Genomic DNA, 18,506 nt, shown 5'->3' with positions numbered 1-18,506 from the left:
GCGGGGCCAGGGGAGCGCTTCCTTCGGCCGGGGGTCACCGAAACCGGGAAATTCACCCTAAACCCGAGGAATTCACCCTAAACCCGGGGGTTAATCCCAAACCCGGGAAATTCACCCTAAACCCGGGGGTTAATCCCAAACCCAGGGAATTCACCCTAAAACCCGCGGGATTCAGCCTAAACCCGTGGGATTCACCCTAGACCCGGGTAATTCACCCCAAACTCGCGGGATTCAACCCAAACACGGAGAATTCAGCCCAAATCCGGGGGGGTTAATCCCAAACCCGGGGAATTCACCGCAAACCCCCTAGATGCAGCCAAAACCGGGGAATTCAGCCCAAGCGCAGGGGATTCACCCAAACCCACGTGTTCGTTTCACCCTGAACCCATGAATTCACCCCAAACGCACGTGTTACATCCCAAACCCATGTGATTTGTCCCAGCCCCCGGAGATTCACCCCAAACCCGGGGAATTCACACACGTGTTACATCCCAAACCCGTGGGATTTGCCCCAAACCCGGGAAAGAAGATTGGGCACTTGAAACTGAAAGCTCATGTTGTAAATTACTTTAAATTGTTGGCATTGTAATTATCATTATTATTATTACTACTACTATTTATTTTACATTCCATGAAATTGTTATATCTAGCTATTTCTGTATGTCATTTTTATATTTGTATTATGTATTTATAGATAATATAGTTATTATATATTTATGTTTAAAAATATATAATATCTATATTAAATATAAATAAATATTTTAGCACATCTATTATCAATGGAACAAATTATTTAATAGTTTTTTATTATCTTATTTATATTTAGTTATCTTCTAAGTTAGTTTTAGCTCAGAAACAACACACCCTTTTTTTCTCCTTTCACACCCAACTTTCTCTGGTTTTTAATTCTTTGTTTAAATGCAACAAGGTATTTGTAAAATAACTGGTTGCAGAAAGCAAAAAAATCCCATCAAAACCCCAGAAAAGACAAAAAACCCCACAAAACTTTAAGGTGAGGTGACATTCAGGTCCAGCCAGAGTATGCACAAGCATCTCTCAAACTTCAGAGTAGTACTCTTAAAAAAAACACCTCAGAGCCATCAATGACATTTAACTTGCACTAGGGTGAATTACACTCAAGAAAGCTCAGAGACCATAGTAACAGAGATTGTGTTTTTATTTTAGAAAAAGGAGACAAAATGGGAGCCGTGCCCAACAGTAGAAGTGGTTGATTTAAATGTAGTTAATAGAAGTATTCCAACAAAGAACAGAAGCAAAACTTGGCATTCCTGATTTAATTCTAAAACAAACTGGTAAACTAATGAATGAAGACAATATAAAACAGATCTTATATATTTTAATTGTAGTTAGAGTAACAATTCCAACATTTTTTCTTGCAAGTCCAAAAAATGAACAGAAGAGTCGAAGTAAAGTAGCACCAGCCTTGTAGAGTACAGAAATAGAGAGCTCAGCACTTCATCTCCAACCTAAAATCCATCTGAATATTGTAAAATGCAGCACTCCAAGCTTAGGGAAATGACAACTGAGACACTGTTTGAAAGGTAGCCCCAATTCAAGTGCTACATTTTGCCCAAAGCTCACACTCCCATATCCCAGCTCCTGAGCATCACAATCCAACCCCTTTCTCTGAACAAGAGGTCCTCAAGCAGCTCTTCCCTGGGTTGTACAGAATTCCCTCTCAATTGAAAGGCTCCCCCAAACACATGTGCAAATCAACTTTAAAGCCATTATTGTTTCCTTCTACTCAAAAATTGTACAAGACCTGATAAGCCATGAGAACAGCAATTAATCCTAACATTACTTTCCTTCCCAGATGCTCTCATCCACTAATGCATTGTCTTTGTTAAAATCATGCAGAACCTTTGTAGTGGAAATGGTTTAAGCTGCCATTTCTCAATAGAGGTATGATTTGGCTAAATTTTCTACCTATTATTTGAGACCTCTGCAGAGCTCCCTGAATATTGATACTTCCACCAAGCCTTACACTTTTGCTGTGCCTGACAGTCTTGGGAAACTTCCTTTGGGTCATCTTACCTACCTGAGATAGGAGGGACACCTTTCTTTTTCTTCCTTTAGCAACAGGTAAGTGAAAGAAGGAAAGAAAAATCTCTGAAACTGGAGGGGAAAAATACCCCCAAAATAATGGGGCAACAATTAGAGAGACAACCTAAACATGATTCACCACTTGCTATAAATTGATTTTTGTTAAGATCTCCTGTAAAGTTTAACATATTCTCCACATACTGCTTGCTACTAACCACAGTTACTATTTTACCTACTTTTCAATACTTGATCAAGTATTAAGCCTTTATGTTAAGTTCCAAAAAAAAAAAAAAAAAAAGTCCTCTGAAGTCACTGAAAGTGTACTTGTTTATACTTCAGGGGAAGGTGTCTGATTTCTCATGCCATTTTTGCCTGAAGTATTTCAGGAGAGAAAGAGACACAGAGAAAAGGTAATAGGAACTGCAGAGTACATACAACAACCTAGAATAATATTGTTCCTACAGTATCCTCTGCAGACAACTTTCCATAAACACAACAGTATGTTTAAATATAAGGCAAATGGACACTGGAGGCCACTAAGAAACTCACTTGTGTATTCCTCTTCAGGGAGTAAAAATCCAGTTCCATTTAAGTGCTATAAAAGTAATCCTAACACACAATATTGTTCCATTTTAAAAAACGTTCTGTTATATATGCCTGTTTGTCTAACAATCTGTTTACAGAATTTACATTTTTATGCTGGAAGGAACTTTTAAAAATATTTATTTCCAGAGAGACACTGTTTAACTACAAGTCTTAGTAGAGCTGATTGAGCTGGTGCTTCGACAGAGCTATAATCTGTTACTTAGTATAGCAGCCACTGTTTTTATAATCCTTAAAACAGTAAGAGTCCCAAGGCAGATTTGTCAGGAAGGCTGTAAACAAGTAATTTCCCAAGACTTATTGGCAACAAACAAAGTGATCCCTAGTCTAGGTTTTAATTTTCTCTCCCCAATTTCAATTTTGGAAACTGTGGGATGTACTTCCCTATTAATACTCTGGAGCAGTTTGGAAACTTGTCTCTGAGGAAGAGTCAACATCTATTTCCAATGCAGATTCATCAGGATTTGGGAGGAAATTAGGATAGGACTTTAAGTCAGACTGATCCTGGATATCAGCAGGAGCATTTTTCATAGCTGACTGCATGAAGCATGAAGATTCCCACAGCCAGCTCTCAATGTGTGCAGCAGAGTGAGGCATTTTAAGGTGGCAGTATGAAGAACGAAATTCCACAGTAGATGGGACAGTCTGACATTTTCTTAGTGATGCATAATTGTCTTTCCTGTTTAAAAAATAAGGAAGGAAAAGGAGATTATTAGTGTTTCAATGGCATTTTTGTCATGTTTACAAATAGCAAATACAGTCATTTACCTTCCCAAAGGCTATCTCTGCATTGCACTTAACAATCAGCTTGTTATCACTAACCTGAACAATTGGAACAAACTTATCTACACTAAACCAGCACTTGAATCACCAGGTTAGCCTTTTCCAATTTGAGAAACAGGAAACTGAAGTTTTAGCCAAGAACACCCTATTTTATTTTAAAGTTTTCTCTTCTCTCTTGCAGTGCTTTTGGGAAAAAAAAAAAAAACTCCAAACAACAAAAACCCAACAAAACAACATGCCACAATCCCTCTCACAAACAAAAATACCTCAACTTGCCATACACAGACACTTCAACACTGCTTGAGCTGCTTTTCCACAAGGAAAACCACGTTTCTGTTTATTCGTGATGCAGTGAGCAAAGAACCCCTCTTAGAAGTTATTTCTGAGACAAACTTGTGATTCTGTGTCTTCCCAAAGCCTGTCTCAGATTAAGAGATTCAGGATTGGTAAAACTGGAATATGAGAGACTGCTAAATAAGGGTAAAAGCAGGAAGGTGACAATCTCCAAATTTATTCACAGAATGACTAGGTTGGAAGAGACCTTCAAGATCACTGAGTCGAATCCATGCCCTAACACCTCAACTAAAACATGGCACCAAGTGCCACATCCAGTCTTTTATTAAACACATCCAGGGATGGGGACTCCACCACCTCCCCAGGCAGACCATTCCAGAACTTTATGACTCTTTCCATGAAATTTTTTTTCCTAATATCCAATCTGTAGATATTGTGGAAAGGAACCAGAAATATCACTAAGAAGGAAGAAAAGACACTGGATTACATGTGCTATCAAGTAACTGAGTAGAGGAAAGTAGGATGAATAGCAAATATATACCAAGAGCTACATTTTGCTTGGTGAGATGCCTCAAAAGCCAACTAGTGTTGGATTTTCTTATTCAAGAAAAGACTTTAACTGATTTCAAAAATAGAGAATTTCTAAAACTGCATCATTTGCATGCAGCAGCACTGCACTTTACCTGGCTGTACAGAACAGCTTGCTTTTAGCCTGGGCATAAACTGTGGCAGCAATCCGAAAAAGCTGCTCCTGCATCCATCGAACGTCAGCGGGCATGTCAGGAAACCAGTTCACCAACCTGCAGGCAAAACCAAAACACAGCTTTTGTAAGCAGGAGATGCAATCTCAGTTATGTTTTTATACACCCTGTCCCACATCCAGAACAGCTTTTTTCTCCCCAAACCAACTCCCCTAAGCAAGGTTTCTATTTCTTCTCCCTGAATTCCCTCCTAACCCTTTTAGCTCTCTTCTACAACCTAAGAAAAGGGGCACCACAAATCACTGCACCTCTCAGTGGCTGACCAGTGTGTGCATTCCACACCCTGTGACTAGCACAGGAATCCTGCATAATATTCCTGTCTCCAAGGCCTTTGTGGTAGGAACTTTCTGCTCACTTTACAGCAAGGTAGAAGAGGAAGAACAAAAGAAAAGCATAATGGAAGAACAAAGAGAAGGCAGAACAAGAATAATGTACCAATTGTACTTTTTTCTTTATGATACCCCTTAACAGGAGTCAGGAACATCAGCGTGGGACAAGGAGGAAAACCCCACAGAGACACCTGGAGAAACTTGCTGCCTCCCCATCCACCAAAAATGGCATGGAAGTGCCACATTCAGTGGCACAGAAACAATATACTTCACTGGAGTTCTATATGATTTAATTACCAGAACTATTTTTTCAAGATTCTCTAAAGATAGTCATGACATCTGCTGCTCAAGGACTGAAATTCCCTTAAGCAAGCACAAAGATTAGAATTCACAGTGAATTGAGCATAACTTCTCCTTGACAAGAATTGAAACTTATCAAATTAAGCCCTACTTCAAGAGCACAACTTTCAGTCAACCTAAACAAAACTGGTAAGAGAATTTATATGGTGAGTAAACAGTGGATTTCACTCCAGACTTCAGAAAGAAGCACAAGAGAGATGTGGAGAGAGTTCAGATACCCCTGCAGAATATAGTAAAGAATGTATTCCTGGAAAGCACAACTAAGGCTGCTTCTTTTGAGCAATTACAAGGTAGCTATTAGTAATATGAGTATATAATTTAAGAAGCTTCTTAATATGTTTATTTATCTAGTCTTGGATTATATAGGCTTTAGGATGCATGACATAGGTAGAAATAATAGGTATTTTGACAGTTACCATTTGAATTATTGCATCCCAGAATGCCTCCAACACTGAACAAGCTCTCAATGAGCACATTTCCAAAATGATGATAATTCTAGAAGAGCTCTTCACAAGTTCCTTACCGTAAAGCGACCGAGTAAGCAGACTCCACTGGGAGCGTGTAGGGCAGCATCAGGTAGGATATCACCCGCATGGGGAACAGCTTAGAGAACTGAGCACAGAACCCATTCTGTTCTTTACAAGCTTCCTGAAGTGCTTAAGAACAATTATTAGGGAAAAGATGTTACTTACTATCTAAAACAGTTTCAATAATTTTCACAGAATTTTGTAATATCCAGTCAACATTATCAAGTGTTACTGAATAAAGTTCAGTTAGATAATGAAAGAATTAATCTCTGACCATAAACTTTGTCTATGATATTTTAAAATATGGGAACACAGACTCATGGCACAGGGACAAAACACACTATCCAGAACTTCTAAACAATAAATCTAGGAATTAATGTAAAAAAAGAAAAAAAAAAAAGTCAAAGTTTGCCACTCAGAGTTAGAGGAAACAGCCTGAAGCATGCACCTTTACGAAGTCTGGGAGGTAGACTCTCAAATATGCTCTTCTCTAAAGGCCATGGGTTTTGCTTTAGCTGGTCGTTTAAGCTGGTCATTTTCAAAGTTTCTACTCCGTTATTTTCTGTCAATTTTCTTCTCTTCACATGGTCAAGGTGTTGTTGTGCAGCCTCATGGGGGTTTTTTTTTGTGAAGGACAAGTGGATATAAATTGAGTCATTCAGAATACCTGAAAGAGTCAAGAGCTTTCACTTAGGTTTGATCCACAGTCTCCTGAGTACCTGTACAGCACCTGAAGTCTGTGTGTCTGAGCAAAGATCTATCCTGAGGGAACACCATCATCTACCCCATGTCAAATGCATCTGGCTCTTAGGATCCCACAAATGTTTAATCACAGTGATGGCTCTTCTGAAGGTTTAGATCTTACTTTAAAACAGGTTCTAAAGAGAAGGAAAAAAGTGGCCAATTAAGTGAAACTGCCCTGGAAACACACAGTCATTTACCAAAATTGTGTTCCTGAAAGAAAGCAAAGGATTTAAAGGAGAGGAAGAAAGCTGATTTAATATGTATTTGAAAGAAAACACCTAAAACACATAATATATTTGGGAAATTTGACATGCCAAGTATCACATGAGTACTTTGAGGCATTGCTACAAAAGGGTTGAAAAGGAAAGCAACTAGGTTACAATATTTTTTCCAGTTGTATCCAAAGAACAGATCTAAATCAACATGGGTTGCATTGCAAAACTGGTGCCAATTAAGAAATAGCACTGATAACTACCTTAGAAACAAGCACTGGATCACGAATACAAAGAGAAAAACACAAGAATTTTATTTACACTTGATTTCCAGAAAACAATTTTAAAATTCCATATGAAATGAGATTACTAAATTTGAATAGAATCTACGCCTGCATACAACAGAACCTATATCCTAACTGCAAGTACTAGTAAAAGACAAGTGTCAAAAGAATATACAGTAAATTTAGCAAAGGAAAATATCTGAAGTGTCACAGATGGGGAGGGGGGAATTAATTCCTACAGCTGAAATAATAAGAAAGGTGATGCATAATGAATGACCTTGGAAGGGTTATAATTATCATTGATTAAGCTCAACGCAAAACAACCCTGTGACAGAATAAAAACAAAGTTGATCACAGGATTAGCAGTGTGAAAAGGAGGACAATAGTGCAATACAGAGAGAACATGGGGCAGAGAGACCAAGGAAGAACTGCAAAGAACATCAGATATTAGTGTCAAATGGAAACCTGCCTACAGGAAACCTGTGGGTGCAGGACAGCAACAGAACCCAGCTCAGCACAGACAACCTCAAACCAGAGGCTCTTTGTAGAGTTTGTGCTTTTAATCATGTTGTAAAAGCTACAATGCAAGACTTTCTCATTAAATAATAATAACACATAATAATAACATTATAGAAAATCAAGCTCTTAAGCAGAACTGTGAGGTTCTTCAGTGAAGAGAACTGTTTCAAGACAACTTGAATATTCAGTAACCAGGTATCAGCAGAGTACATCAATGACTGCTCACATCCTGCAGCTGTGATCTGACCCAGTACCAATTTCCTTCTGCATCCAAAGACTACAGGGCCCAGGCACATTTAACACATGGCTAACTTCATCCTAATATCAAGTTACTGTTTTCAACTTGTTTGTCTCAAAGCTTGCAGAGCAACAATATTTATCAATATAAAACATGTTATTAGAATTCTAGGAGTAGAGTAGCAGAACTCGTAATTCTTCTTCCTAAACTTATCTGGGTGTCAACAACTGCTCCATTATAAGTTGTCATCTTCTAAAGTCTTGTCTCACCCAGAGGGTTTGTCTGTAACTGAGTTTTTATTGTTGTTAGCCAGCTCCCACTTCTGGACTACCAGAAAATCACTTGGATGACAGCAGAGTGGAGGTAATAGAAGGTACAGGCTTCAGAGGAGTGGGAAGCAGTAGCCTATACCCATCCTGCACAATTAAGATAAAGCCAAGTAATAATATGATTTGCCTAGAACTGGAATTCTTTGGAAATTTCACTTAACATTTACTTCACACAGATTTGTCAGAACTCTGAAAGTTCAATTTTTGTGTGGCACAGTTCACCTCAGGTGAACTATAACTGTTGCATTTCTACAAGAATAAAACTATCAAGTTCCTTCTAAAATTCTCAAAGACCAATCCCCTTCTTAGCTACACACAACCCTCTCACTCTTTTTGTTTGTTTTGATCTGGGGTTTTTTTTGTTTGTTTTTTAAACTTAGGTTAAGACCATATAATCAGTAATTATCTGAAAGTTTAACATACCATTCTCCTTCAAGAATTTAAGAGCATCCAAATATCCCTGCTCACAGATCTCTCCGAGCACCTGGAAATATAGAGTAAATGAGTCAGACAAATAAAAAGAAATTTCAACTTCAGATCAACAGTTTGCAGAATAAAGAGCCACTTTCCTCCACCTTCCACTATTGTAAGAAAAAAGCTACCTTAACAATTGCTGGAATCCAGCAGATTCAGGTTAATATGGCTACTGTGATGATGAATAAGTGATCATGTACATTAACTTAACTTTCAGCTGTTAAAGATGCACGGAATGATGGCATTCCCACAGTTTGGAAGACTTCCCTCTCGTTTCCTTGATTAGCTCTTCAGAAGCTGCTAGCAGCAGTGAAACAGGGTATTTGAAGTGTGTCAATTCCCCTCATTCCCTCCCAGTGCTTCTTACTTCCCAAAGCTTTGAAAAATTAGCTGTGCAATTCTGATGCTCAGGCTCAGACTTATCTTTGCTATGAAAATATCTTTTACCAAATGCAATACCAGCTCACATACACAAGGGTACTAGTAGAAGAAAAAAAAATGAAGCCTGCATAAGTAGAATTTAGAATTTGTCTTGAAGTGGTCAAAAAGCCTGCAGTTTAAATATATCTGCAGCAGTCAGAAAAATTGCTTCTTTGCTGTACTATATCCCAAGCCAGCTGAAAAGGTCTGGTTTTATTTTGTAATTTTTCCAATTTTCACAACAGCAATTCAAGAGCATTTCCCTCTTCAGCTCTGCAACTAACAGCAATAAGCAAAGTTTAAAGGCAACTTGCCTGTGACAAGTATTATTTAAGATCTTTACAAAACCATGAAACTTTAGAACTTCTTCTAATTTCTTAGCAGGCAAACATTTAAGGACTACAAACTGACAGTAGTTCATTTCCCAGTCTTGATTTTATGATAGAATCCTGTGACAATTCCCAAATAAATACTGAAAGCCAGTAGCTGGATATGCATTTTTAGTCTGAGAGAGACTAAAACCAAGGAGGACATAGACAAAACATGAAATAATAGAAACAAGATACATCCACAGAGAAGTTTATGTGACTGGATGAAAAGCTAAGACGCTGCAACTTTCTGCAAAAGCTTTCATGTGGAGAGATGAAGCAAAGGAAGGCAGGGGCTGACCTTGGGCTCAGGTGGAAAGAGTGCCTGTGTTAAGCGGTAAAGGTTGCCCAGGCTGAACTGGATGCTGGTGTTGGTCACGTTCATCTCATGGAAGTTGGCTGACTTGCCCTTGGGACAGATGTCACACTCCCCAGCAAAAGGGGACACTGTGATGGTGTTCTTACACTCATAGTGAGGCAAGTTGTCACTGATTCCGCCGTCCACGTAGCGCTACAAAAAGGAGCAGAAACAACACATCTCAAGGGCTGGCAATGTCAGAGCATCAGTCCCCCATGCAACAATGAAACAGCACTTAAGGCTCTAGCTTCAGCCTGGTGCTCCCAAGCTAAACATTTTGAGTGGCATGATCTGTTCTCTAAAGCAAATAAACATTCCTACCTATAGTTCCATAGGCAGTGCAAGCATATTCCCTTTGGGATTTTTCAGTATGTTTTTTAAAGATGATAATCCTACACAACTCGCAGAGAGAAGCAGCTCCATGCTTCAAAGTTCAAGTTCCAAGATACTAGACCATTCTGACTTGAAAGTACTCTTCATAATTAGAATTTGATAGAAAAGCATCAAAAAAGATTTGGACATAAGGAAAGTGTGAGTAAAAATGGGACAGTGCTTCAGAAACATTGCCAAGTCACAGACACCTGTTGTGCTTCGTGTGCAAGTTTCAGGTTATGCTTTTGTCTCCTTCACACTGAATCACTCATTTCTGTAGTTTTAATACATCACCACCTCAGACATTTTAAGATCCAAGCCCCAAAGTGCTCTGTTTTGGGGTAACTACTGTCTAGTGCAGCAGCTGCAGTGGTACAGACAGCCCCCTCCACTCACTCGCAGCAGCCAGGTTCCAGTGGGCCACAGGGAACTGGTTTGCTCCCACACCACCAGCTTTGCTGGTTCAGAGGCTGCACTGTCCTCCTTCCTAAAAGGGCAGCAACCCAAAACTATAGGTCCTTGTCAAACATAAATGTAACAGAGCACTGATTTGCAGGAGCAACCTGCATTATCAGTTTCAGCTCCCCTGATACTCAGGCCCTGACCATTCTGAGAAACACATTAGGAATTTCTGAGAAACACATGAGGAATGAGGAAGAGGGGAGCTCATGTCCTGTCAGCTTCCCAGGATACCCTCTGGACCCAGCAGCATGCAGCTACTGCCAAACTTTAGGTGTGTAATGCAATCACTAAAGTACAAGTGAAATCCCCAAGTCCTTTGTGACATAAATAAAATACAACAGGTCTGGCAAAGGAGGACCCTTCTCATGAAAATTATTAAAAGGTGGAAGTAGGAAGTACATATCTGAGTCACTGTTCTACTGATCTAAATGATTTTCATGATTTGGAGTACCTGCTCAGCTGTTTCCTCCAAGTAGTTTTTTAAATCTAAAACCACTGCTGTGTTTGAAAGAGTAAAAAAACGAATGAAAGCCACCACACACAAAAGCTTTTGAATTGGCAGTTAGATACCCCTTTTAAATGTTATCCTTAAGCCTTTGTTTTACAGTATATAGGCAGGAATCCCAAGCAGTAAACAGCAAAATGCCCCAAAGTTTACATTTTTGACATTCTGTTGTGCTTAAGCCTATAGGAGTCATGCCAAGCACAGGTAACTGTGGTATTCTTACCAAGTTACATCAAAAAATGCCTCCTAAGCATTAAAATAGTCTAAAAAGAATTGCAAAGATTAAAATAATAGAATTATGCCTTCCTTTCCTCAAAATATGGCCAAATAAAGCATCCCTTGTATGTTTTTGTACTCTGAACCAAGCCTTTTAAAATAACATTGTTGTCTGGTGACAAGAACTGAACAGCCAGATTAGCCTGGATCCACCTAAACCTTGGATGTAGTCCAACGTCCTGTTTTCATAACACCTTTAATCTGGAAGAGTTTAAGGAGACATACAAGGTTTAGAAGTACAGATAAAGAAAATCCCTATACAGTTCTAATCACTTTTGCTTAAATTTCAGCATGAAGGAAAAAAAAACCCACAAAAACATTTTACATCCATTATTGACCTTTTAATACTTGCAAATTGCCTTGAGAACAGTGTGTAATCAAAGACATTTAAAGTTTTCTTTCTTCCTTCACTTCTCCATGTGGAAAGAGCACCAGAGTTGGAGAGAAAGCAAATGTAAGGGAATAGAACAGGGTAACAAAAAGGCACCGATGTCACTGCCTTGATTTGAAATGCAGATCTGCTTCCAGACCTGTAATTATAACACCTACAACAAACCATGCCAACTTTCCTGCAGATTTTGTCTCTTAAACAAGGGGACTGTAGAGAGCCCAGTACAGCCATGAAGTATTAAGAGGCTTTGGAACCAGCAGTTCCTGGGAAGCAATAGAACATACTAATATACTGATATTTTGCCTCTAAAAAGTAAGCTTTCTTACACTGAATACAAATGCCAGAAGGCAATGGAAAGCTTTGTCTGCACCTAACTGAACACAGAACTTTTATTCCAGTAGTAAGGCAGATATCCCTACAGGCAGAACAGGAAGATACACAATAAACTATATTACGAGACATTTTTTTCAAAAGTTTTAGGTGACTCTTCCTGTAAATTTGTGCAGGTGAAAGAGCATCACTTCCTTCAATAAATATTGATCCATAGGTTACATATTCGTTATATTATATCTTTTTCTTTTATTAATGAATTTTACGGGGCAGAGGAGGGACAGAGAGACAATAAGTGTGTTAAAATACATGTAATATCTTCCACACATTCAGTTTTCCTGTCTTTTTTTGGAAAGTTGTTACAGCTACAAAACTAGAAGCAATGATGAAGTTATTTACTTTACAGTAGGATAACAAAAAGCCCCACATGCATTCTTAATATTTTTAGAATAGCTAGAACTATTTTTAGATCTTAACAATAGAGACTTACCACACCTCTAAACGATGGTGGAATGAGACCACAATAAATAGGGACAAATGAACTACAGATTAAAGCCTGTAAGAAAATGAGACCATAAAAATTAAATGTTAACTGTTCCATTACTGACACAAACATTTATCTTTATAAAATAAGTTCTTATTCGCTAAGACTATAGTTTCATTAGATCCACTACACTTTTAAGGCATTTTTCCTTTTTTATGACTGATCCCTTGCACCTCCTCCCTAAAACAGTTCACAGACACAATGACTGGGAAAAGCAGTACATGAATCTGGTTTAAAAATGGTTGAATTCCTCTTTAAAACACTGTCAGAGTAAGAATATCTAAAATGCTTAAAGCAGAAAGAAGTTTCTAAAGCAAGTATAGAATTAAATAAGTATAGAAGTTTCTAAAAGTTGCCAAAAAGAAACATACCTGTATAACTTCTTCTTTAGAGTTAAAATTAGATATCAAGGCATTCTTGCCATCTGATACTCTGGTTAGTGAAATACACAGTCTGCCTGATGACAACTGGTGCGTGTTTTCTGGAAGATTTCTCATCAGCCCATCTCTTATTATCTTTATCACATTAAAGGAAGGATGAAGAGGACCCAGATTTCGCTTTCTAGCTTCTTTGGCTAATGCCAGAACATCTGCACAAGCCTGAGCTGGAAAGAAAATACATTGCATTTAACAGCAGAAACACAACCCACATTTGGCCTAATAAAGCATATCTAGAGCTCCAACTTATCTCTCTTAGTACTAGAATGAAAATGCAAGAGCTTTTTAACAGATTAAGTAACTCCTCAACATGGTTAATGAGTTTAGGAGTTTTCTGAGAGACAAAAAAAAAAATTAAACTTTCAAAAAGATCTCTTGGTGAAGATTAAGCTACTAATATGTCATTAAGATGTAGATTCTAAGTGTAAAATACCCATATGAGACACCTGCATTAGGAATTAATCATTCCAGTAACGCATCTTTTGAGGGGAAAAAAAAAAAAAAAAGATGAACCAAAATAAAGGTTTCAGGGCATAATTTTTCCTCATTGATACATAAACACACTAATGGGAGCATGAAGTGTGATCTGGTAGGAATGCCAGGTAGGTGCATTTTTACAGTAACAGACACATAATCTTTTCTCCAATTAAATCTATGTTTGGGAACTTCAAACCACTACAGAAGACAGGACCGTCCCTGATGAACACTAAAATCTTCTCAACATTTAGTCACAGGAGGAAGATCAGCTCATCCACCTGAAATGGTTTGTTTGAACTTAGAATGTCACATTTCTCCAGGACACACTTTGAGGAAATTGCTTGTCAGTTTGGTGAAGGAAAGGGTGGGAAGCTCAAAGTAACACCTTATCAGCCTGAGTGATAGGCTTCTAAAAATATTTTCAGAACTTACATGCTTGAGTTTGCTAGAACAGATAAATTAAATTTATCAGTTCAAATGTGAGCACTGCACTGGCAACAACTCTGCTTAAGCCTTTGAGCACAGATTAATTTCCAGAAATATTACATTTCTACAATGTTATTCCCCTCTCAAACAGCATTAACTAAACATTTATCATTCTCAACTAAGAGTCTATGTCCAAAAGAGCATCTCCACAAAATCTTAGGTATCAGACACACTTTGTTTTTACCACTTCAATTGTTTCATTCCATCCTCACAGAGGGAAATCCTGGGCCACAGATCCACTGACACAGGTAGCCTGACACCAACCCCGCCCCAGAAGACAGAAAACAATTTAGACACAGCTCACTGTTCATGGTTAAATATATGTTTATCTTAGTAAAACACATTTTACACACAAATTAAAAAACTGCACAAGTCATATTCTGACCAGTGACAAACTTGCTTCCAAAAGCAGAATCAGGCAGTTCTAGCAGTTCTAATTTTCCCTGCATCCAGATAGTCATTACCAACTCCTTTTTTTTTTTTTTATTTAGCAATGCCCAGTCTTCTAAACTTTCTAAAAATAGCCACATTGTAGGAGCCTGAGATACTGAACTACCAGAACTCTGGCCAGGAAGAGCAGTCTTGGAGCATATGCAATAATTACCATTTCCAAAATAAATACTTTGGAAAGCTTATACACCAAGCAAGTCACTTGCTTTTTCTAAAATACAAACCAACACATGCAATTTGATTTAGCAGTTACCCATTGTCTTCAAATACAAGAATTTCTACGCTCAAAGTAGCTCATAAGGAAAAAAAAACCAAAAAACCAAAAAAAGCTGACATTTTGTTTATTGAAACCTATTTTAAACCCTGGAAGGGCTCCAAATCAAGGAAAAAAAGAAAGAAAAAACAAAAAAGGAGAAGTTCTATCTAAGAGTATGTGATATTAAACACTGAAAATTTAGAAAGCTTTTTGTTAATAATTCAACAAAATAGTAGTAGTCCAACTTCTTTTCCTTCTCCCTTCCTTTCCAACAGGACTAAAATACAGTTACCTCTTAGGCTGGTGTATTCCAAAACAGGAACTTCTCCAAAAGGGACTAAGGGCTAGAGCTCAAGTCAAACTGGGATTTTAGACAGGTCTTGGTCCATCTGTTTTATTTTTGAAACACAGGAGAGCTAAAGAAATTAATATTCCTAATAAATGGAACTGTTTCCTGTTATAGTTCTGCATTTTGATTTTTAATTGTTTGTTAACTGTTCATTCATTTCACTGAGTAAAAGCTGCCATTGTATTTGCAGCCTGCACTAAACCTGCTCTCTCTAAGTGCCTCACTGGAATGGATGATCACAGCACCATCAAAATATCAGATCTCCAGGAGATCCAAGCAGTGCAACTTTAACATTCCAGTTTGGAATAGCCTGGAATGCACTTCATTCTCAAAACAACAGTCATGGCTAAGCTTCCCAACCTCCCCCAAATTTAATGAGACAAATCTCATTAGTCCATAAAAGTACACTTTTCTTCTCCATTCATGAGAGAATGTTTGTATTTATCCACTTTTGAAGTTCCACAGACTCCCCACCTACCCAGCAGGCAATCTGAGTCAAAGAGAAAACCCTTCACTTAAAACATCTGGCTGCAAGGCTGTAAGAAATTAAATCAGCACTTAGATTTCAGCCACAACCCCTGCTCACAGATTTGCACCCCCTGTTTTGTGTGCACTAGCACACAGACCAGCTCAGGGCTGGGTCCCGGCAAACCCCAAACATCTCCAAGTGTGGAGATCCCACAACTTCTCTGGGAAGCTGTTCTACTATTTTACCACTCTCACAGCAATTTTCTTTTCCTTACACCTCATCTGAATGTACCAGGTTCCAGCTTGTGCCTGCTGCCTCTCATTGTTCCTCTCACCTCTAGGAAGAGCTGGGCTCTGTGTACCCACAGGAAAATGCAGCTGTGATAAAAAAACCACAGGACTTGCTAACACCTCCAGCTGCAGGAACCACAAACACTGCACATTAATGTACATCAGAGTAAGAGAGGCATACGATACAAACTCACAAAATATATCTTATTATCACTGTAAAACAGAGTTTCTTTACAGCTTATTTACCATCTTCTGCTTCCACACAAGCTAACAAAACACAGCAGCTAGAAACTCAGAGAATAAGCATGGGAGTACCTTATCAGTTTTGTCATTTTACAGCAATTCACAGATTTTAGCATGCAGGTTGTTTTGAGTTATTTTGCAAGTGATGCCTTTGTTTGGGTTTTTTTCCCCCAGTAGAAAAACACTTGCCCATGGAATCTGCTACCTTGGACAGTGACCACACACAAATTCTATTAGTTTGAGAAAATCAGGTATCTCAGTTGACATATGAGATTGGTAATAACTGGGAAAGGTAATAGTTTGAAATCTACAACTCTTAATTATTAAAGTGCTAAACCATTTAAAAGCTGTTATTAACTCATACTGCTAAATAAACAATATACATTTTCTGGGCTCAAGAGTGCTTCAAATATTTAAGACAGCTTCCTTCTCAAATCATTTACAATGACTTAAGACTTAAAACTTGGTACGTTCTAAAAATACCAGCTATTGGGGAAAAATACTATTTGTTTCAAAAGCTAATAGCAGGTTCATAATAACTCAAGTGTGTCATCTTTGGATATTACAGCAAAATGAAATTAAGCACCACAAGTTTACTGCTAAAGCTTTGAAGAAATTAAGCTTATGTGCTAGAGCTCAGGAGCTAAAGCAGCAGGGACAAGCACTGCTCTCCTGTACTTACAGAGAATTTCTGCTTGTTTCTGTCAGTGGATTTTTTCCTTGGAAATTTAACAGCAAAACCCACAAACCTCTCCAAATTCAAAAGAGGTACGTACTCATTGTTCTCCTCCTAAGATGAAATCTGAATTGGCAAAATCCTCTAGTTCTAAACTAGTCAAGGTTGCTGCTAGCAAAAAGCAATCAGTATGGAGTAATGAACTAGACAAGCGTTACTCAGTGGATTCCTTTAGTTTAGAAAGAAAACCATTTCAGATATTTCATATATTTTCTTAAACTGAAATCCTTCTGCTTTTCCTAAACACCTCGATATATTGATAGCTTTTATCAATTTCAATTAATTAGAAAAATGTATATTCATGAGCCCTAAGTACGCAAAAGTAAGGTGTATTTTTCATACTGCTAGAAAATAGGTGTGTATTTCACAAAGCACATTACATTCTCTTTCAAACTAACATCTTTAATCCGGCATAAATACAACAAAAGATTACCTCTATTGTTTAAATGACAATTAAAATCAGTGAATTTAATCAATCTACTGTTTCTAACCATACACCTAAGCGACCTTTGCAACATATACCGTGTCCAGATTAGAGAGAAAAGCACGTTAAAGCTAACCTAAGCCCTGACCTTAACTCCCTTAGCCTTACCCCAGAAAGGAGCAGCTTTGGAGGAAGCCAGATAAAGCTGCCCGGCACTTCACGTGCAGGGAGACAGATGCTCCATTTCCCAACAACGCTAACACTTTGTTTACAGCTTTACTTTGCTTACAGGGGCTGGCCGCTGGCTCTGAGGGTGTGAGGGCTCGGCCGCCTCCCCCTCTCCCAGGTAACTCCCGTACTTTGGACAGCGCGGCGATAGCAGCCCCTCAGGGGGACGCGCACGGGAGGAGCTCCGACCTTCAGGCTGCGCGAGTGTGCGATCGGACCGGGCATCGCCAGCACCATTCCCTGCGCCACGGACCCCGCTCGGATGTAATTCCACCCACGGGCACACGTTTTAGGGGTAAAGAGAAGCAGAGAATCGGAGCCGGCCCGGCCCGGCGAACCCCGCGGCCCGACCCCGGCGCGGCGCCCGCCTTCCCGCGCCGCACCGGGCCCTGTCCGCCGCACCTGGCCCTCCCCTGCCGCCCGCCTCACCCCGCTCCCCCCGGCCCCGCCGCTGACCCAGAGAGCCGCCTCCGACGAGGACGGCGCCGGCGAGCGCCCCGGCGCTGGCGCCGTAGATGTGCCGCGCGTCGCGGATGACGTGCGGGGCGCGCTCCTGCAGGCAGGTGGCGGCGCCGATGTGGTAGACGCCCAGGAAGCCGCAGCCGGCGAAGGACACGCTCCAGCCGCCCTCACGGTCCAGCATCGTCGCCGGCGGGACGCGCGCTGGGGCCGGCGCGGATGGAGCACTCCGGTGGCGGTGGCCGCTGCCCGGCGACTGAGCGCACCCGGCACGGCCGCCCCTAGCGTTGCACGGCGGCCGCGCCCCCGCCGCCGGCCGCGCCGCAGCCAATCCCGAGCCGCCGCTCGGTGGCACAAGGCGACCTCAGCCAACCAGAGGGCAGATGCAAATTAGGCCCCGCCTCCTCGCGCCCCTGTCCTGTGTAGGCGCGGTGCGATCCGCGGTGTGATCCCTGGGCCCCCCCCGTCGCCCGTTGCGCCCGTTCTCCGCCGAGCCGTCGGTCCCCTCAGACCCTTCGGGCCCCTTGCCTCGGGTAGCCTCCGCCGGTACCCTAGCCCTGCCTGCCTCCCAGTCCCGCCCCGAGCGAAGCGGTCCGGAGGGGCGCTGCCCGCCCACCGCCCTTCTAAAGCTGCACGGCGCCCGGTGGGCTCCGGG

General features: G+C 40.3%; 1 protein-coding gene across 1 annotated transcript; it reads right to left on the bottom strand.

Annotated features, from left to right (window-relative positions):
* Positions 1-1,159: 1,159 nt before the first annotated feature.
* LOC131083137 (patatin-like phospholipase domain-containing protein 2) lies at positions 1,160-18,075 on the bottom strand. The gene is made up of 9 exons (XM_058023508.1): positions 17,849-18,075; positions 12,919-13,151; positions 12,494-12,559; positions 9,611-9,820; positions 8,471-8,531; positions 6,170-6,388; positions 5,718-5,850; positions 4,428-4,544; positions 1,160-3,346 (listed from the first exon to the last, which is right to left on the bottom strand). The coding sequence occupies exons 1-9, from the start codon at positions 18,033-18,035 to the stop codon at positions 3,055-3,057; spliced, it is 1,518 nt and encodes a 505-aa protein (XP_057879491.1). The 5' UTR covers positions 18,036-18,075; the 3' UTR covers positions 1,160-3,054.
* Positions 18,076-18,506: the final 431 nt, after the last annotated feature.

The sequence above is a fragment of the Melospiza georgiana genome, chromosome 4 (assembly GCF_028018845.1).
Source record: "Melospiza georgiana isolate bMelGeo1 chromosome 4, bMelGeo1.pri, whole genome shotgun sequence".
NCBI classification, from domain to species: Eukaryota; Metazoa; Chordata; class Aves; order Passeriformes; family Passerellidae; genus Melospiza; species Melospiza georgiana.
This window is presented reverse-complemented; position numbering and strand designations above follow the sequence as displayed.

Bases quoted from the DNA above. Each gene is read 5' to 3' on its own strand.
- LOC131083137 (XM_058023508.1), bottom strand. From the start codon at position 18,035: ATGCTGGACCGTGAGGGCGGCTGGAGCGTGTCCTTCGCCGGCTGCGGC. The intron at 13,152-17,848 runs GTCAGCGGCGGG...TTTTCTTTCCAG, and splicing joins CGTCGGAGGCGGCTCTCTGG to CTCAGGCTTGTGCAGATGTT. The intron at 6,389-8,470 runs GTATGTTAAACT...TGACTCTTTCAG, and splicing joins TAAATTCTTGAAGGAGAATG to GTATTCTGAATGACTCAATT.